A 22,333-nucleotide genomic window follows, 5' to 3' on the forward strand; every position below is an offset into this window, starting at 1 on the left:
TAAGAAAAAAATTATTGCTTTGGTAATGTCACTATTGGTTAAACTTTTCGGGCTAAGTAAAATTTATTTGCTTAGCCTTTGCAATGGTCATGATCCCTATAACATCATTATTTTATTTAACACAATATGAAAAATAATTTTAGAATTTTGAGGGGAAAATTTAAATTGAGTTTATTTACTCACAAAATACAAAGTGTGAAAATACAAAACTTTTATTTAAGTTTCTTTTAATAAGTTTACAAGATGTTGACAATAACAAAATATACATCAAAGTACATTAGAACTTATCTATATCATGTACAAAATACAAAATATGATAAGTCTTAATGAACAGTCTGTCAACCCAAAAAGACTGAAGACGATCCTATTTGTCCCAATGTCATCCCTCTATTTCTGCAAGGCCTTCCGAATCAAGATTATTATCTAATCCAAGATAACAATCACCTGAATCCGTAATGGCCTCCATGCCAGTAACTCACTCAAAAGTCTATCGAGTTGGTCTTCCGAGATGATCATGATCATGGTATGTGAATAGGTAGGTTACCGTTGCTGGAGTTCTAACTGTGCCTTGGTAAAGATACATACATAGGGTGTCGTGTATCCTATTATTTGTCGGAAAATATAAGGGCATACCATAGTAATATTCTGTAACGCCCTAAATTTAGGTAATATTATTTATTGTATTTATATAAATCTAAATGTATATATATATATGTGTGTACTAGTGTAAATGAATGTTATGAATTTACCTTGGAAGTGTAATTATGGTGTTTTGTGTGTAATAAGCATGAATATATGTGCATATATGTATGTTGGAGATGTGTGTGTGTATATACGTGTATGCATGACTGGATAGAGCTGAAATGGGCTAAGTGCCTAAATGCAGGGCATGATACTGGGCTGTTTTCGCTACAGCGAAAGGACTCTCGCTGTAGCGAGAGCGCCATAGGAGAAAGGACTGAAACTATCACCTTCTCGCTGTAGCGAGAGACGTCTCGCTGTAGTGAGAAAGCGACAGTTTGAGGTGCATTTCTAGGTGCAGTCTCGCTATAGTGAGAGGGTCTCGCTGTAGCAAGATTCTGCAGAAATCAGAGTGCAGTTTTCTCTGGTTTTTTCGCTGTAGGGAGAGGGCATGTTGCTGTAGGGAGGAGACCTCGCTGTAGTGAGAATATCTCGCTGTAGCGAGAGTGTCGCGATCAGAAAAGGATTTAAAGGGGGTTAGGGTTCGGGGAGAGTTATTTCTCCCTCTCCCTTTGATCATCTCATTCCCCAAAGCCCTATTCTACCGAGTAATTGCCTCCAAAGCTGTTCGGGAGCTTGATTGAAGGTTAAATCCGTGTGCGGAACGCTTAGAGATAAGTTTTAATGGTTAAGGTCTCGATTTTTCATCTCCTTTCTCTGTTTTCGTGTTTCCCCTGGGTTCTCATGGAGTTTCTCCATGTGTTTAGGACGAAATCCGTGAGGGGGAGCACTTCTTGGTGGATTTAGCGTGTGGGACATCAATCCAAGGTAAGGGGGACTCTACCCTATCTCAATGTATTGTAGTTTTTGTGTGTTTTGATGATTAATGCAATGTGTTTGAGATAGAAGATAGAAATTGTGTGTTTGATGGAAATTGATAGGCAATGTGATGTGTGATAGAATAATTAGACCTCGAGAGGGTGATTGTGTGTGATGGAATGCCATTAATTGGTGAATTAATGATATTGTGAATAAATGTGGGTTATGTGCCATGTAATGTGAAATGAATGTAGGCCTAGTGCCGTGTATTTGAGTGTCATGTGGGCTGTGTGCCGTGTGTAAGCATGACTATTGCATGCGTGAATGAAATATGTGTGAATGGGCATGTTAGCGCTGTTGTAATATGCTGTGAATGGTTCAGCGATACACTGGGGATGTGGGAGATGAGGAAGGTAGAAATACCTTGGGAAAAAGGAAGTGGTGGTGACATTGACTACGGAACGAGTGCACCACGAGCCACACACTCTCTTCCTAACTAGAACTCTGACTACTATCTTTGCTGAGCGACCCGTGAGGCGGGGATAACTGGCGACTATTTATGGTGTAAATCTGTGATCACAGTACTATAGTGAGTGTGACTGGTATGCGTGTGCATGGATTTGTGTTTTGTACTTATGGATGTGAATTTCTGTCTGTGATTGTGTTTGTTGAATGTATTGGGAAGGTTCTGGAGGTGAGACTCTATGTTAAATGTGTATTTTGGGTAGTGTAGAGTACTCACATTCATTTTTCAGGTAATCAAGACGATCAGTATCGGATTCAGTGAAGGGACAGATGGACTGCTGTAGGACTTAAATTTTATTTTGAAATTATTGTAATTGAACTAGTCCTATAACAGTTATTTGATATTAATTTGTAACCATTCACTTATTTCAAAATCTTTTATGAAAAATTTGGTTATCTGATTTGTGAAATTATTATTTAATTAAAATTAAATTTAAGGTGTTACAAATTCCATTTCCAAGATAATAGTATTCCTAGGTACATCATCGACATGGATAGCCAACTTAAAATAACATATTCTTTGATATTCATTAAGTACAAAATTTAACCTATAATATACAGAGCTATCTATAAGCCTAATGCTCTCTCTGGATACTATCATCCTGGTTCCCTAAAAAGTTATGTAAGGATAAGTCTCTATTCTCATTACCAAACATTCATCACAATTTAGGCAAACAATGCAAGCAAATATAATACAATAATCAATCATGTCATAAAGTCATATTCAAATACATGTATCAGTCCTTAATTATTCCACTTATTACATTTTCTCTCTATTAACACTTGAAGTTCTCACTTTACACTTTCACTACCCCTATGATCCCTTGAGATCTTCCTTAGCATAGATAGTTGCTGGATAACTGTAGATACACAGATACAATGTGTGTCGACTCGGTCCCTTTTAACAAAAGCGTGGTCAGGAGTTTAAGTCAAGAAACAAGTATGAGGCTTGTAGTGCTCTTACTCTCATTTGTTATGCGCAATTCAAGAAGAGCATCCACCACCCTCATTTTTCTAAGATTTTTCAATCACCTCCATCTTTCACACCTCCAATGTACCTCTGAACTATTTATACTTGTCCTTATCATGTTCCTTCCTTATTTCATTTCTCTTTCTATATTTTCCATCTCATTTTTATATTTCTCATTATGGTCTACTCTTCTCATTAGTCATTATAACCCAAACTCATTATTTATTATATCTTGAACTTATTATTTGTATACTATCATATTATTCATCTCTTCATTTCTCTATTTTATTCAAGTTCATTACTATATCATATATCAATCAATCAATCATTGCTGATATTTGGTCACCTCCGCACTCAATTCACAATAAACATGCACATACACTCAAAACAAAGATCATACACATCATCAAACACCACAAAAAAAATGCTTTCATCCAACATTTTTATGAATACAATTATACTATATTCTTAGTAACAAGATAGAGCTCTCCTTACCTTGAAATAGAAGTTTAGTGCAGGATTTTTTAGCAATCTTTCTCAAAAGACTGGGTTCTTCCTAAATATCATAAGAGATTCTATTTAGAGGAGGAAAAATAAGAAAGTAACCAAAGGAATGAAGAACCAAGCTTCAAGAACTTACCAAGGAGCAAGTAAAATGAATTCTCAAGCTTGGATCAGAGAAAAGTAGGAGCTTTTCAAGGATTTTCTAAGAAAAGGAAGAGAGAGGTTAGAAGAAATGTAGAAGGGTCATAACTTGGATTATAATCTAAGTTTCTTAACTTGAAAACCCTTAAATACCTCTCAACTTGTGACATTCTCGTTATAGTGAGCCCTTCTCTCGCTATAGGAAAAAAACTAAACAAAACTTCTCCCTTGCTGTCTGTCATTTTAGCTACAACAAGAGTTCTTGCTATAGTGAGAACATCCTCGCTGCAACAAAAGCATCTGGAAAGAGCGTTAGAGAACTTGATTCTAGACGAATATTTCTCGCTATAGCGAGTATAGCGAGACACATATTGCTATAGTAAGAATCCTGCAACTCACACACCTAAAACTCTTCTAATTTCAAACAACATGCATTAACAGTTCATACAAAATACAAAATTAATAAATAACAAAATAGAGGTGTTACAATCCCTATTTTAGTTCATGGCATTTAGTAATATTTTAAAATTTAATTACATTTTTTATAAATTTAGATTTACTTATGGTTTGGGATTTGCGAGTGGGTATTTGGTGTTAGTGAGATTTGAGTATAAGAAGATGAAGATGAAAGAGAGGAGGAAGAGGAAGAAGTGTCAAAGATATGAGGAGGAAGACGATGAACACTACCCTATGATACACATGCACAAATTAACAAATTTTTTTAATGGAGTTAGATTTTTAAAAGAAAAAGACCAATTTAAAATTTTTTGTAAAAGTTAAAAGATTAAAATGAATCGAAAAAAGTTAACAAATGAAATTGAATTTTATCTTAAAGTTAAAGGAAAAAAAAGACTAATTTTGCCTATTTAAAATATGAGTTATATCTAAATACATCAAACATAATTTTCTTTTCTTTTACAAAAGTAAAATATCATATGTACTTTGCTGTATTGGACTCATATTTTGATAATACTCTTGCAATTTTGATAATGCCCCAACTTCATAAGTAACACATTTTGGGCAATGACAAATTTTGGGACACAGTATTCCAACTACAATATAAAACTCTTAACCAAGAATTTATTAATCTACTAAATGTATAAAAATTAATTTGATTGGTCAATGTATAATATAATTTTTTTGACATAGATGTGTATAATTTATTAATAAGTTTCAAACACGTGTTATCATCCAAACACACTCTAAGATTCAAAGGAGAGAAGTTTTGAGAGTTTTTTTTTTAATTTAAGTATAATTAGATGCTTTAGCTAACAGATTTTTGAATATAAAAGGTATAAAATAATTGAATCAATTCAAATTCTTTTTAAAAAATTTTGTATAAAAAAGCTAAACGTTTTTGGTAAAATAATATATAAGAAACAAGTTTTTCTTATTTTTAAAAATAAGTATAATTAGATGCTAAGTTAACAGGTTTTTGAATAGAAAAAGTTTAAAATAACTGAATCAATTCAATATTTTAAAAGTTTTGCATGAAAAAACCTAAAGGTTTTTGGCAAAATAATTTATAAAAAACAAGTTTTTCTTAAATTTAAAAATAAACAGACCTAATTTAGCTAAAATATTTAATAGACTAAAATGCACACGATACAAAATTAAATAGAAAATTTTAATTATTTCTTGAATTCATTCAATTATTCATAAAAAAATTTACTGGTAAACACAAAAATAAACACTTTATTATTACTTATTTTTATCATGATAAAAATAGAATTTATTTCTTTAAAGTAATCAGGTATGTAAAGTAAAAAGTATAGTCTATCCTCTATTTTCTTGTGGTTCGGTATTTTCAAAAAATTAGCAAATTTTTTATACATTCTGAAAATATTATTGAATAAAAATAAATTTTGAAATAAAAAATAAAAAATATTTTTATAATACTTTTAATTTAATAAATTTTTTACAAATAAATATTTTAATTATTAATAATAAATGTTCTATTATATTAAATAAAATTAATTAAACAAATAGAAATTTCAAAATAAAAAATAAATTATGAAAAGTTAAAAATACAAAATTAAAATTAAAATTTTAATACTTAATATATGAAATGACATGTGGCTAAGGAGTGTTACTTATTATAATTTTTTTAAAAAATAATTATTAATATTTTTAGTCTAAATTATAAGAATTAAAAATATATTTTAAAATATCTTAATTATTAATTTTTTTTCTAACCCTTATTTATTATAATATCTATGTTAGCAAAATAATCACCCACTACTTATTACTTATATAAGTGAATATATTCATATATTTAATATATAAATCACTTATTTGACCATTTAATATTATTAATATTACTTTAGCAAAATATAATTACTTTTTTTATTATTCTTAGTAAATTAATTTCTTACGGAGATAAATTGAATAAAATTCTTAAAGATAAAAACAATAGCTAAAGAAGACAATTGACTACATTATATTGAAATTTTAGTTTGATAATCAACCTTTATAAATGGTTTATGTATCAAAATTTATACCTATAATTTATATGTACTAATATTTTAACAATAACATTTTTAGTTGTTTACTAAGATAAAAAGAATTTTTTAAGAGTTAGCATTACTTTTTATCATTCTAATTATTTTTTTAGATTAAGCATTTATTTTAAAATTTATCTCTTTTTTAAAATTTTAATTACATAATAAAATATTTATTGTTTAAGAATTCACATTCGCAAATTATAGATAAAAGTTAATATGTAGAGTTATATTAAGATTGTTTTACATTCAACCAGTTAAAATCTTATTTTGCTAGCTAAAAAGTTTGTTTAATAAAAACATTATTTGGTATAGCATAAATGAGTAGCTACTAGCATATTTTAAATCCTACTTCTAACATATTTGTTTTTAGTTATTTCTTTATTTTTATTCCTTTTATTTTAAGTAATTCTTTTCTTATTCATTCAATTAAATCTTTTTTTTTTTAACTTTTGTTACATTGAAAATGAAAGAATTATGTCACAGATAATAAAACACAAATAAAAGTCACAACATTCATTATTTTATTAAACAAAAAATTATTAATCTTACCGAAAGATTTTAACAAAGGCATTACTTTTTTTCATAATAGATTATTTATAAATAAGAGTGAAATTAAAAAAATATTATCTTAATTTGAAGGTAATATATGATCTTAATTAAATTTAAATATATATATAAAAAATATATGATTGCTAAATTTCATATTTAGATCTCGTTAGTTATTATGTCCTTATTTATCATTTTATAGCTATTGTCTTATAGCTAGTTTTACAAATACATTCAATTCAGTGCGCTAATGTCTTCGTTTGTTTAACAACACATCGAAAACAAATTTTTTTTTAATAAGGTATTATTATTTCTTAATTTCTTTAAACAGCCGTGCAAAGCATGGAAGGGTTACGAAGGAGGAGAAGCTGATAAAAAAGGAGCATGAGGGAAAAATCCAAGGAAAATGATGACGTGGTGCAGTTACCAATTGGGACCTAGGCAATTGGAATCAGAATCAAGTTGGCCATAACCATAAGCCAAATGAAAGCAAAATTCCTTTGAATTCGTGAGACCATTCTCCAATCGTCACCGACCCTTCTCTTTCTCTCTACGCTTCTCCAATCACTACTCACTATTCACGCATATCCCAATCCACAACTGATTCTGATTCTGATTCTGATTCTGATTCACCTAACCCGAGAAAAAAGAAGAGAAAAAGGAACCTTTTCTGTGTTGTTTCCACATCATGGGCACCGAAACCTCGTCCGTTGAGATTTCGGAACCTTTGCTTCGCGAGGAATGTTCGAGCCAGATCGAGAAGATTCCAGAATGGAAGGAGCAAATAACGGTGAGAGGGTTGGTGGTGAGTGCGGTGTTGGGCAGCTTGTTCTGCATCATCACCCACAAACTCAACCTCACCGTTGGTATCATCCCTTCTCTCAACGTTGCTGCTGGCTTGTTGGGTTTCTTCTTTGTCAAAACTTGGACTGGCTTCTTGTCGAAGATCGGTTTTTTCACCAAACCCTTCACCCGACAAGAAAATACTGTTATTCAGACCTGTGTTGTTGCTTGCTATGGCCTTGCCTTCAGTGGTATACTCTATATTATGCTTATTTTTTCACTCATCGTTTAAGTTAAACAAAATAATGTTAGTACAATGTTGTGTTACGCATGATGTTGTGTTCTAACACTTGGTTAAGTCATAAGATTATTTGGTTCTTATACTGGTGAGATTGTTGTTGACAGGGGGGTTTGGTTCGTCCTTGATTGCAATGGATCAGAGAACATATGAACTCATTGGGCCTGATTATCCTGGTAATAGAGCTGAAGATGTTAAAAACCCAGGCTTGGGTTGGATGATGGGTTTCATGTTTGTCGTCGGTTTCCTTGGACTTTTTAGTCTTGTGCCACTTCGTAAGGTATTCTCTGTGATTCTTTGTTATTACGTTGGGTTGGGTTTGCTAGATTCTGTTTCTGTCTTTCTTCTTCACTTTTTCTTATCAATAGGAAGTTATATTTTGAAGGAATGAATAGACAGCACAAGCTGGAGAATGAAATAAGATATCTCAGGATTTTGCTCGTTTTGATCTGGAAGATCAAATGATAAAATAATATGTGGTTAAGCTTTTGGTTCTTAATCATTTTAGCTATTGTTCTTTAGTTATGGAGTTTTGTTATAATTATTGATATGGTGAATATACTTTTCTACGTCAACTTCCATGTTTGTGGTTTTAGTATTGAAGATCTTACATTCTATCAGAGCACTTATATACTCATTCCGGTCCTATTTATAAGAAACAAACAAATAATTTATCACGACCAATAAAAAGTAATCATATGTTATAAATTTATAGTATAAATCCAAAAATACCTGTAACATTAGATCGTCAAATTAATAATTTATATATTAAATGAATTATGAATGAATATATCCACATATATAGGTAATAAGTGAGTGTTTTGTTGACACAAATTTCATGATAAATAATGATATAAAAAGAATTCAGCAATTAATACATTTGAAAATGAATTTTTGTTTCTTATAATTTGGAACAAAAAAATATTGATAGTTGTTTCATACAAATAGGAGTGGAAGGAATATTTGTTTATACTTTTTGTGAAAATATACAAAAGGTTGTTTGAGTATGTTTGGTTGTCTTATGTACCATAAATAATGTTCTCTTCATTCTGTTCATTTTGCTGCTTCAGCTGAAATCACAGACTTTTAAGGAGCCATATATGTGGTCCAGGTGACATGAATTATTTATTAATTTTTGGGCAAACATATGAATATTTTATCTGTTGAGAGGGATAAAAAGTTTTTTCAAATATATGGCTGTTGATGTTAAATACTAAATGGGAAAGTTAACAGAGAGGAGTTATGTAATTTAATAATGCTTTTAACTTTTCAAATGGTTTTTATCCCTCAAAAATCAGACTTTTAAGGAGCCATATATGTGGTCCAGGTGATACGAAATATTTATTAATTTTTGGGCAAACATATGAATATTTTATCTGTTGAGAGGGATGAAAAGTTTGTTCAAATATATGGCTGTTGATGTTAAATACTAAATGGGAAAGTTTATGCAGAGAGGAGTTATGTAATTTAATAATGCTTTTAACTTTTCAAATGATTTTTATCCCACAAAAATCAAATGGGATTTATATAGTTGTACATCTATGATGTGAAAAGTGAATAAAAGAGTGGAACTGGGGGGAGTGCAAATTTTGGCTATGGTTTTTTTCACTCCATATATAGGGTTTAGGTGTAATCTCTGTTTACTTCAATCTATAGCATAATTGAAATATCATTTCCTTTGCCAATGTATCGTGACCTCTGTGAATGCAATTTCAGGTTATGGTTTTGGATTACAAGCTTACATATCCCAGTGGGACAGCCACAGCAATGCTAATTAACAGTTTCCATACAAAATCTGGAGCAGAACTTGCAGGGTATACATTACTAGTTATGTTCATTTAAGCACTCAGAAACTATTTTTTATCTTACAATCTCATACAGGTCATGGCACTTTGTTGCTTAACTTTTCTGGTTATTAATCTGAGTTTGTGGAAACACCTTAAACCTTTTGTATTTTGATTTTTTGTTACTACGTTCTTTCCATTTTATATTTTTTAATTTATTGTCTTTGATAATCTTACAATACAGGAACCAAGTTCGGCAGCTTGGGAAGTATTTAAGCATTAGTTTCTGCTGGAGTTGCTTTAAGTGGTTCTTCAGTGGTATTGGGGATTCATGTGGATTTGACAACTTCCCTAGCTTTGGTTTGACACTATTTAAGAACTCGTAAGCCTCTTGTGATTCTGACTCTCTCTTAACTGAATTCACTTTCCACTTACATCAAATTGTGCTGCAGCTTTTCTTGGGTATCACATATATATGTTAACATTTGTACCCTTTTTATTATGTGCATACCTTTATACATTTGGTAGCCCTAGAATCTAATTTACTGCAATGTAACTGTGAATATGAACAAAGGCAACACAACCGAAGATAATGAAAGACTTTTCATAGTAGAGATGGAAGGAAAGAAATAAGTTTTTGCCTATACCAGGCTAACACCATCCAAAACCTGATAAGTTAACCTACTTATCAGATAGGTAGCAGTTAAAACAGCTTTTCCCAAAAAGTTTTGGAACAAACATTTGAAATAGCAAAGCTTTATCAACTTCAAAGAGTGCCATAAAAAATTGTAGGGTATTTACGCATTTCAGCCTATAAATAACTCCATTTTGTTGGAGAAATTTGAAAAAATAAACTGATTCATGTATTTTCCATTATATGAGCACAATCTCTTAGTTGATCTTTTGAACTGAGTTTTAACCATCTGATAAAAAGTTAGACAATTGAAAAACCTCAGCTCTGTCCTTCACAAGGTAACTCCTTGTAACTCGAGTATAGTCATCAAGAAACAAACCACCTTCCACCAGAAATATTAAAACAGGGACAAGTTCCCAAACTTCAGAATGAACAAGTTCAAAGTCTCACTTTTATTATTACTAGTCAGAATAGTTGGGTGATGGTTTTTTGCAAATTGACACACATCACAACTAAAGGACTTACGGACTTAATAGACTCTAAAATGAACAAATGTTGAAACAATAACCTAAGAGTACTGAAAGGAGGATGTCCTAGATGCTTATACTGAAGCCAATTTGAGAAGCCTTAGACTCAGTTTCTCCAATGATAGGAAGTGGAAACCTTCAGTCTGATATTACTTTTAGTTTCTTCATGTTGCAAGCAATATAGCCCTTCCTGTTCCTTAGCAACTCCAGTCATCCTCCCCATGGCAAGATCTTAAAAGACACAATGTGAAGGAAAGAATGTTACTGCACATCTCATAGCATGAGCAAGTTTGTGTATAGAAATAGTATTATTTGAGAGTGAAGGGAGATGAAGCATGTTTTGTAAGTGAATGGAGGGTTGGAGTTGAATGTTATCACATCTAACAACTGGAGTATGTGACCCGTTAGCAACAATAATAAAATGATTACCAAACAATGTAGAGTGGGTGGAAAAATATGTGGAAGAAGGGGTCATATGATTAATAGCACCAAAATCAATAATCCAAAGATCTTGAGAGACAGTACTAGAAATATTAGAAGATAATAATAAACTGGGATTCTTACCAGTCATTGCTAGAAAACAAGAGCTAGATGGCTTACTCAACAAATCCATGAGAGTATGCAAACTTTTTAGCTTCACTTTACTGAGTGCTTGAACCTTCTCTTCTCATGTAAGGGCTGGTTGACCATTTAAAACCTGGAGAACTTGGTCCTGTAGAAGGTCCTTGAGTCCTTCTAAGTGGTTAAGGACCTATGCATTGTGTGGCCGGATTTTGTGCAATGAGAGCACCAGTGATCCTCTTGGTTAGAATTGGTAGGAGCCTTTCTTGCTTGAAAGAGAAGGTACTAAATTTGGGACCCTTGCTAGAAACCAAGGCACAATCCTCAATGGGTTTCTCATTTAACATGACTATCTTACAATCACCCTCCCTCGAACAATATAAAAAACTTGTGAAAGTGAAGCTTGTCTTTACCTATAATCTGTGCCTGAATGGGGTTGTACATGGGATTCATGCTTGTGGGAAACTTGAAAGCTCTTGATCTTTTGGTAAGTTTGGACAATGCAGTGACATCCTTAGTTCCTTACTACAGTTTGTTTATATATATATATATATATATATATATATTGATGTAATTCTACCTAGGAGCCAATCAAGCGCTCATAGTATTTTGTTTCTGAAAGGCTACGTTGTTTGGTGTTGAAAATTTTACTCTCCAACTTGAATGACAAGTGGAGACTTGACTGTGGTCCTCCTGATCAGTTGTGAATTTGTTTTTCAATTTTGAATCTGAGTGATTTATTAGTGAGCCTCTGGTAGAAGGTATCAAAGAACACAAATATTGAATGCTAGCACCTCTATTATCTATTTGTGATGATACAGGTATTTGGTGATTCTTACTGACAGTGCATTATAAAAGACAACTACTTCCCTATTAAGTTAACCTAATTTTTTTTCTTAATTTTTAAACAGTTGCTTTTTGTTTTATTATACAGTGTTTTGTATTTCTTAAGTCTAACTGCCCTTCCCAATGCAGCCTGAAACAAATATTTCTTCATTTACACCATATCAAAAATCAAAATTTTGTAGTACGTCCCTATTTATTCTGAATTGGTAACTGCTATGTCTTCTGTGGAACAAATGTGGAGGATTATGAGGGTACAAGTAATTTTCCAGATACTAAAATGACATTGCTTTTCATGCAGATTCTACTTTGACTTCAGTCCAACTTATGTTGGGTGTGGTCTTATCTGTCCTCACCTAGTCAATTGTTCAGTTCTCCTGGGAGCTATTATATCATGGGGCTTTCTGTGGCCTTTTGTCTCTCAGCATGCTGGGGACTGGTATCCAGCTGACCTTGGTAGCAATGATTTCAAAGGTCTTTATGGATACAAGGTATGGCTAAGCAAATATACTTGCTGGACACATCTTTATGTAAACAGTACTTGTGATCTATACATGAAGCTCTATGCTTGAATAGAGGAAAACAATGCCTTCATGTTTTATCTTAAATGCAAGTCTAAATTTTAACTATCAAATATCTTGACTAACTCAACATGGGAACCAAGCTCGAGCATCGTACTACTTATTAATTAAAACTATCAAATGTAATACATTATATATCTTCTTCAGTTCTTCTATGTGTCTTAACTTGCAAGTTCAAAAGAAAACAGTTAATAACACATATTGAGGAATATTATATCATTATCAACATTGGAATTTTAAATTATACTTTCATCTTGTTGCTTAGTACAATACAGATCATGTTTTCATTTTCCATGTAGAGCTGTCATTGTTTTGACTTAATTTTGGTCTGAAACATGTTTTGCCAGCCTGAACTTTTTTCAGGGTTTTTCCAAGCTTTTAATGTCTTAAAAAGGTTTACTTGTATGATCAGCTTAGCTTCGTTACATCCTTACTCCAAAGCATTTTTCTTGTTAAGTACTTATTCTTCTAGTAATTTTTCTCTTCATAGGTTAGTTTCTATATTCTGTTATAATTTTGCAGTATTCTTTTACTTATCATGTTTTGTGCAGGTGTTCATATCAATTGCTCTTATTTTAGGGGATGGTATTTACAATCTGATAAAGATTATATTGATAACCATTAGGGAGATGTGGAGGACAAGCTCCCAACAGAACAGCCTTCCTGTTGTGACAGGGGTTCATGGTGAGTATGATAATCATAAAATACTTTCTAAATATTTCTTACAAATGAGGTTTCTTTCTCTTGTTTTCTTTTAATAAAGTTTTGGTGAAGAAGGTGGATGACATGACTTTAGTTTGGTAAAATGGTAGAGGGAGACCTAGAAGAACTTTAGAAGGAATTATTAAAAGAAATCTAATGATAAATAATATTTCTGAGAATTTGGTTTTTGATTGAGGTCAATGTTATTGTGTGACCCATGTAGTCAACAAGATAACGCTTGGTTGTTGTTGTAAAATAAAGTTCTGTTTGGTATATGCGAAATCATTTCCCATGCAGGACTATTTAAATATTGTCAACTTGCTATCCATGTGTCTTATATTTTACCAATAAGTTACTTTCGTCCTGACCTATCTTGATCTGCATGGCAGCTTGCCTCTTAATGTAAAAAATTGGTTGCATTGTGGAAAACAACTGAACTGGATGGAGTTGATTAACTAAATTGAAAATCATATCTGATTATGAGTCTGTTTGTTTAGATTTTTTTCTCAAAAAAAGTACTTTTTGAAAATAATTGCTTCAGTTTTTTAAATTGAAAATAATCTGATTATAGCATTTTTTGAGAAGCTATTCAAAATAGCTTCTAGAAAAAATCTGAAATCATAACTACCCACTAAAATAAAAAGTGCTTTTTATAATTGTAAAAACACAAACAGATTAACTTATAATTTTTATAAAACCTCTAAAAGTAAATCACTTTTTTCAAAAGCTGAAATAAACGGGCCCTATCTCCACCCAGAGTTATCAGTTGAAACTGGTGGTATTAAGGATATTACATTGATGTTAACCTTTGGTACTGCTGCTAATTCTTTTCTATCCATAGTCAAAAAGTTAACCATCACAATATTTGAAAATGAAGCCATGTTGTATAGATTGATCTGGTATCTGATTACTAGTATAACCCAATTAAGAATAACTCAGGTCTGTGTTCTTGCTCCTCTGGCCGAGCTCTGGTATGTGTGTAATTTATAAAAGTTGATTATTTCCATATTCTTTTTCTCAGAGGATGATAGTTCTCTGCAATCAGAACAAAAGATAAGGGATGAAACATTTTTGAAGGACAGGATACCCACCTGGTTTGCAGCCTCAGGATATGTTTGCTTGGCTGCAATATCCATTGCAACGATACCAATTATTTTCCCTCCTCTCAAATGGTACTTGGTATTGTGCTGCTACATCCTTGCCCCTGCCCTTGCCTTTTGCAACTCTTATGGTTGTGGGCTCACAGATTGGAGTCTAGCATCCACTTATGGAAAGATTGGTCTTTTCATCATTGCAGCAGCAGTTGGCCAAAATGGCGGTGTAATAGCTGGGGTAGCATCTTCTGCTGTGATGATGTCCATTGTTGCAACTGCTGCTGATCTCATGCAAGATTTCAAGACAGGTTACCTCACCCTCTCATCACCAAAGTCCATGTTTGTGAGTCAGTTGATAGGAACAGCCATGGGTTGCATAATTGCTCCTCTCACATTCTGGATGTTTTGGACTGCCTTTGATATTGGTTCACCTGATGGCCCCTACAAAGCACCATATGCCGTTATATTCAGGGAAATGGCCATACTAGGCGTGGAGGGATTCTCAGAGCTTCCAAAGTATTGCCTGGAAATGTGTGGTGGTTTCTTTGCAGCAGCCCTGGTTATTAATCTTCTAAGGGATGCGACTCCGAAGAAGTTTTCACAATATATACCTATCCCAATGGCAATGGCAGTTCCTTTTTACATTGGTGCTTACTTTGCAATTGATATGTTTGTTGGAACTGTGATATTGTTTGTATGGGAGCGGTGGAATAGAAAGGATGCAGAGGACTATGCTGGAGCAGTTGCTTCTGGTTTGATATGTGGTGATGGGATATGGACAATTCCTTCTGCAGTTCTTTCTATTTTGAGGATCGATCCCCCCATCTGTATGTACTTTGGGCCTTCTGCAAGTATCTGAAATAAGCAACTTTTGGCTGTGTTTGGATTGTTGCAAAGTGATGGAATAGAATGGAATTTAAAATGTTCCATATTTCGAATTTGTTAAATTAGAATAGAATGGAAATGGATCCAATCCATACCATCCAAAATTCTAATTTTTATTCCTTCTCAATTTGAGGATATGCGATGGAACCAAACTGAGTTTCCATTTCGTTGTAATATATCCCAACAATAGAGTGGTAATTTTAGTTCATTCTATTGCATTTCACTTTGTTTATTATTAGATATCTAAACACAGCCAATTTTCAGTGAACATGTTAAACTACGATGTATTTTTATTTGCCTCGTCTGTAAATAATTGGATATAAGATCCCAGGAATGTCTACATTCCGTTTCCTCTGTATTTCATTTCATGAATCTACGTGAATATTAGAAAATATTTCATCCCTCAAGTGCCTTGGGAAAAATGAAAGGCATAGAGAGGGGGGGTCCCTTGACCTTAATTTTCTTCTTTTGGCATTTATTTATTGCACATTTCTTTCCCTTCAATGTTAAATTTTTAGAACAGAAAATCATGTGAATATGATTCCTACAACCGGGGTAATATTACAAAACATGTCTGAACGAAAATACGTAACTATTTATAATAAAATATTACCTAGTCTTTTACACATTAAAAAATTAATATTTGAATTTAACCAATTTGGTGGAAAATTAAATTAGATCATATAGGCAAATCTTGCAAAAAAAATAGTGATATCAGGTAAACAATTTAACAACACTTTTTTATTCAAATAATATTTTAAAAATAATTTTTTTAAAATAAGCTTAATTTAAAACTAATTTCTTTATTTAAGGTGCTTTTTTATAATATAAGTATTCGTATTGTACTTGCATGGACGATAATATATTTTTATTATTATTTTAATAGACTATTGTCTCACTATCTTTGACAAATCAGATTATTGGTAATGATTAATTAGGAGAGTGAATTAAAATAATATAATATTTAATAAAAACAAAAACATTGAAATATAGATATATAAAATTTATTAGGTTGTAGTATACTAAAATAAAACCAAAACCATGAGTTTAAATAAATTTGAAAAAGGTAACACCAGTAAATAAAAAAATTAGATTTTGAAATAATTCAAATTATAAAATAAATCATTGTTAATATGATATGAAGAGGGAAGTTAATATAAATAAAAAAATTAAGTTTAATGTAGGTAAATTTAATCAACCAGGTTGTAGTACTTGAAATTAAATATACAGTTTAAAATTTTTAACGAAATAGGTAAATACATAAATTGATAAAAAAAAAAAAAGAGACTAATATTAATGAGGAGAATGAAATGAATTTATAAACTTAAAAATATAAAAATTTAATAAAGCAATAACGTAGTTAAATTCTATTTTTCAAGTTCTTCCAGAGTAAAATAGAATATGAATTTTATCATCTTTGTTAAAAAATATGTAATAGCATTAAAAAAAATAATGTCATTTATTATATATTGCAAACAACTGGACCATTGTTAAATAAGAATTAATAGTCAGATTAATTTATAAACTATTACATAAAATAGATAAATATAAATTAAGAGTTACTAAAAAAATAAATAAACTTAACTACAATAAAATTTAATAAAACAAGAATGTAGTTAAATTAGATTTGTTAGGTCTTGTAGACTAAAATACAATAATTAGTAAATATTTTATTAAAAAATTACGTTAATAAAAATATACATATATATTAAAATTTTTAAAATATTTAACCATTGTTAAATAATAAATAAGTGACTCAAAATATAAAAAAAATTATTTAAATCATTTTAACTTAAATGTATGTAATTTTTTTTTTTAATGAATAGGGCTTAAAAATCCAAAGATCACAAACAAATTAGATTGTTAATCTAGAAGTCCGAGCACTTAGAGTGTCCAATCTTAAGAAAGACACTAAAAAAGGGGATGGTAAACCTAATATTTCTTAACAAACTCATAACTTCACTATTAAAACATGAAAAAGAGGATGATTACAACTTTGGAGATTAACAACGAAAGATATGACCTCATTTGAGTTACATTCAATCCAAATTAAGTGGATCTTTTTAGAGATGATAAGATGAAAGCCCTAGCAAATCTCCTAAGATGAGGCCACTACAGCTAGTCATCCCAACATCTTGAAGAATTGCACCATCAACATTGAGTTTAAGATGCATACTCATAGGAGATTATCATCTAGTGAGTCTTTCTATTAACATCCAGGGCAACTCCTTATGTATTGTCTTGCCACATAGTTAAAATCAGAATAAATTTTTTAAAAAAGTGACACACCAGACAAAGGAGAGTTTTGGAAAATCTTTATTTCTGTTATACCACAAGTTCCATACCACTATACCAAACAATAAGCTCCAAAGAGGATGTGAATGGAAATTAGATTTGGACAAATTAAAATCAAGTTAGTTAGACAATCCTATACTGTAAAATAAAACCCAGCTGTCAAGGAGAAGAAGCTAGTTCCAAATGTGCCTAGCAAACTAACAGTCTCTAAGGATATGCATAACAATTTCAGCTACAAAATTACACCTATAAGAAAGTAAAGCTAGTTCCAATCACTATTCTAAGAAAGTAAAGCTACAAGCTCCTATAAGTTAGAGTTAAGAATAGACTGGAAGACAAATTGTTTAAGATTCAAGTTGGGATGGACCCAATTATCCCAAAATGTATGTAACTTTTATTTATTAAGTTGTAGTTTGTAAAATGTTTATGTGAAGTTAACATGAAATATATGTTTGTAAAAAAACTTATTAATAGGAACATTGTGATAAAAGTTAAAATAAAAATAATAATTTTAGATAACTAAAATTTAGAAATAGTTGATATACATCTCCATGATTTAAAATAATTTCAAAACGTTGAGAATAAAAATAGAGATTAAAATATACATCTCCATGATTTATCTAATTTATAGTATATGTATATAAATTCAAAAATCAACTATATTATCTTTCAGCAGAGTAAATTTCTATCTAAAATTTAATGTAATTAAAATAAAATGGCCAACGACCTATATTACAAATACTCCAAATCAATGATTACAAGATTACTGGATATTATAAATTTCACAATTGATATCAAAATATTTACATATCCTTAAAATTGAAGCTGACTAAAAAGATTACAATCTTCAGAATAATTAAATTCTAGCATAGCAGTAATTTCTACAACTTCACCGAGGATATGATTCTAGAATAAATCAACCTTCCTTTATTCTTTAATTTCATTTCTTGAAAAATAATTCGTAAGGGTAAGTATTCCTGCCCCTACTAATTCTTTTATTTATAAATCATTCAAAATAATATAGGAAATGTAAATTAGTGCCAAATATAATAAATAGTATTTGTTCCAATGTTTCATTAACAAAATCATAGTAGCAACAATCATATCATTCATACTTTAAATTACATGATATGCACACTAAGATAATACCAATTCATATATTATATTAACAAATGTTACAGTAAATCAAATAGATTATCAATCATATCATCATTAATTTTAAATACACACTAGGTTTATATCATTTCATAAATTCTCACACCGAGCAGTGCGTCATGATACATGCATTATAACAATATTAATTAATATATTACAATACATTAATTACACCCATCGATGTATTACAATACATGTATTATAATCATACTAATCAGTTTGTTATGATTCACATCTTACAAACATACATCTCACAATTTCATATATAGTTTGAGAGAGTTTTATTTAAGAAGAGAAGGTGAGAGAATAAAGAAAAATGAGAGGGAACAACAATAAATTTTCTAGGACAAAAATTCTTTAAATACTCCTCAAACTTACAACTTTCTAAGTCTTTTAATTATTTTTTTTTCATGACACTTACACAAATCATAGTCATGCATAAATTATTATAATTTTTCATGATAACATCTAAATAAAAATAGCTGAGATTTAATGCATGGTAGAGTTTTTATTGAAATTATATTATCATGCGCAAAAATAACATGTATAATTCCAGTGTTTATCAAATTAGGGAGAAAAAAAGAGTCAAGTCAAACGAGTATTTCTACTTGTTACTCATCTTTCTCGGATAGAATGATGAAATACGATCAAGTTTTTGTGCTACATAACCTAAGAATATTGGTGGGGGGAGGGGGGGAGAAGACACATTATGGTTATAAGAAAAATATAATGCTTAAATAGAAAATCAGATGTAGACGTTAGTTTAAAAGTGTTGCTATTACGAAATAATTTTACAAAAATACCTCACGAACTTACATAAATTTGCATACAATAATGTCAATAAAAAAGAATAATAATTAATTTCATTTTTGTTAGATATTTGAAAAATATTTATAATTAAAACTAAAATTTTAAATAAATAATTTTGATGTAATTTTATACATATGTTATAATATAATTTATTTTATTATATTTTCTTTAAAGTATTTTATAATATTATTTATGTTAAAAATATATTTTAATTAGTAAATTATGAATAACTACTGTAAGTTATAAAAATTTAGCTATCTAACGTGTACATTAATTAAAATTATTGCATAAAAAATAAAAAAGATGAGAAATATGAATATTAAATAGATATCTCCTAAAGGTTGGGTAATAATAAACAAAATTCTCTCAAAAGAAAGAACTATGAAAAGAAGGATTATAAAAGAAAATTGATAGCTGTGATAAGAACTAAACTCAGGCAAATTCGATAAAAGTAGTTAACGATTTTCGCACACTTGTGGAAGTAAAAATAGGTACCATTATTATGCATAAATAAGTATCATTTGCATAAAAAAATTACAATTATTTTTTATTAAAATTTAATAAAATTTATAAATTTGACAGAACAGCACTGTATTTAAAATTAATATTTATATAAAAGTCTAAGAGCTCATTAAAGATCAAACAATTTTCTTATAAGAATAAGATTCAATTGTATTAATACACCTGTATTGGTTTTAAAAAATAATTATTTGACAGCAAAAAAAATTAATTATTTTATTATATTAGAAATTAAAATACCTCATCTCTTATACAAAAGTTTTTTTTACTAACCAGACATTAACATATCTCAAGATCTCTATTTCTTTTTAATGGAAAATATTGTATATGCTATGAGAATACACATACACATAATTGTCTCATGCCATATCATGACAATGACTATAAAAATTATTAATAATTTTTTTTTATAGAAACTAACTTGTTGAGAGAAGTGAAAATGAAAAGTTTAAAATAATTTTTTTTATATTGATTCGTTGTAATAAATTATTTTACAAAAAATTTAAATTTACAATGAAAGAAGTTAGTTTCTAAACTTAAAATTTTATAGAAATAATTTTAAAGTTTTGTTTGAGAGAGAGTCTAAAAATAAAAAAGGAAAAAGAAAGAAAATTAATAAAATTTAAGTTATCAATAAATTTTTAAAAGTTTTATTTTAAACAAATATATTTTATAAAATTATATTAATATTTAAATTATAATATGAATATTAAGTCATAGATATTTTTTAAATATTTTTAAATTTTACAATCAAATACTATAACAATATTCTTATTATTTATTGATAATATCTAAAAATAGATTAAATATAATAAATAATAATAGTATAAATTAATTTTTTTTATAAATACATAAATTTTTATCTAACATACAATACTCATTTAGAAGTTAAAGATTTAATAATATAAAAAAATGTTAAACATATTAATTTTAATTATAAAATATAATTTAGTATGATTATAAATAAAATAAAATCAATTAAAAAATACATATATTATAAAATAATGTTTAATGTTTATATAATAATAAAAAAATAAAAATTAATATAAATTTATATATGTGAATTTATTTAGTTTAATTTTGAATATAAAAATTAAAAATTAATTGAATAATATAAAAAATATAATTGATAACTTTGAGTAAATATATTAAAATACTCTGCATCGATTATTTAATTTAACTAATTAGATAGCTTTGAATTTATAAATTTTTTTTTATTAGGTGTACTTATTTAATCTTAATATTTTATTTATTGGATGGACAATAATTTTTATTTGAAGTAATATTATTATATCTTTCAATTTATAATTTTTTGTTTTTAATTTTTTTACACAAGATAAGAAATTAAAAATGTTAATATAAATATTCACGTCACTTAAATTAATGAATATATAATTACATGTATATAACTCTTCATTTTTTTCCTTTATTTTTAATTCTAATTTATTATTCCTTTACTTTGTCATTTTTATAATATGATTATAGTTTTAGATACTAATTTTTATAATGAAAAAAATACAATATGAAATATTTTTTGTTACTAGTTTCTTTGTACAAATTAATAACACATAATATTTTTTGTTACATATTTTTTTAAGAACTAAACTAAACTCTTTTTTTTTTATATATTATACACAAATAAACGACTTATTATAATATAGATCATAATTTTTATTGGCATATAGAAAGACTTGAACCTGAGATTTTTTATAAGTAATACCAAGCCCCTTACTATTTGGACCAACCACCATTAGTGATAGATCATAAAAATTTTAAAAATTACTTTTGAATCATTTGGTAAAAATATAATGTAAATTTAATATTTTAAGTGTATATTACTATAAATATTTTTGTTATAATATATTTTTTATTACACAAATATAAATTTATGTGAAATTTATGTTTACAAGATACTTGTACACACAAATCATATTTCAACTATAAATTATTGTAATTTTTCATGTTAATATATAAATTTAAAAATTAAAAAAATTAGAATTGAAAATATTGAAAAGTCCTTGTGAAAATTATATTATCAATAAAAAAAATTAATAACATATACAATTTAAGTAATTATTAATCACAAGGTTTAGTTTTAATACCATTAACATTAAAGAGAAAAAAATTAATTATAACAAACTGAATTAAATACTACTCCAATCAGTATTACTT

General features: G+C 29.0%; 1 protein-coding gene across 1 annotated transcript; it reads left to right on the top strand.

Moving 5' to 3' along the window:
• Positions 1 to 7,274: 7,274 nt before the first annotated feature.
• On the top strand, positions 7,275 to 15,746 carry LOC113860635 (probable metal-nicotianamine transporter YSL6). The gene is made up of 8 exons (XM_027493079.1): positions 7,275 to 7,342; positions 7,377 to 7,724; positions 7,879 to 8,051; positions 9,488 to 9,585; positions 9,800 to 9,937; positions 12,422 to 12,611; positions 13,253 to 13,385; positions 14,425 to 15,746. Exons 2-8 carry the CDS (start codon positions 7,379 to 7,381, stop codon positions 15,354 to 15,356), a joined length of 2,010 nt encoding a protein of 669 aa, XP_027348880.1. The 5' UTR covers positions 7,275 to 7,342; positions 7,377 to 7,378; the 3' UTR covers positions 15,357 to 15,746.
• The last annotated feature ends 6,587 nt before the right edge of the window (positions 15,747 to 22,333 follow it).

The sequence above is a fragment of the Abrus precatorius genome, unplaced genomic scaffold (genome assembly GCF_003935025.1).
Source record: "Abrus precatorius isolate BTA unplaced genomic scaffold, Abrus_2018 Scaffold3, whole genome shotgun sequence".
In the NCBI taxonomy this organism is placed as follows: domain Eukaryota; kingdom Viridiplantae; phylum Streptophyta; class Magnoliopsida; order Fabales; family Fabaceae; genus Abrus; species Abrus precatorius.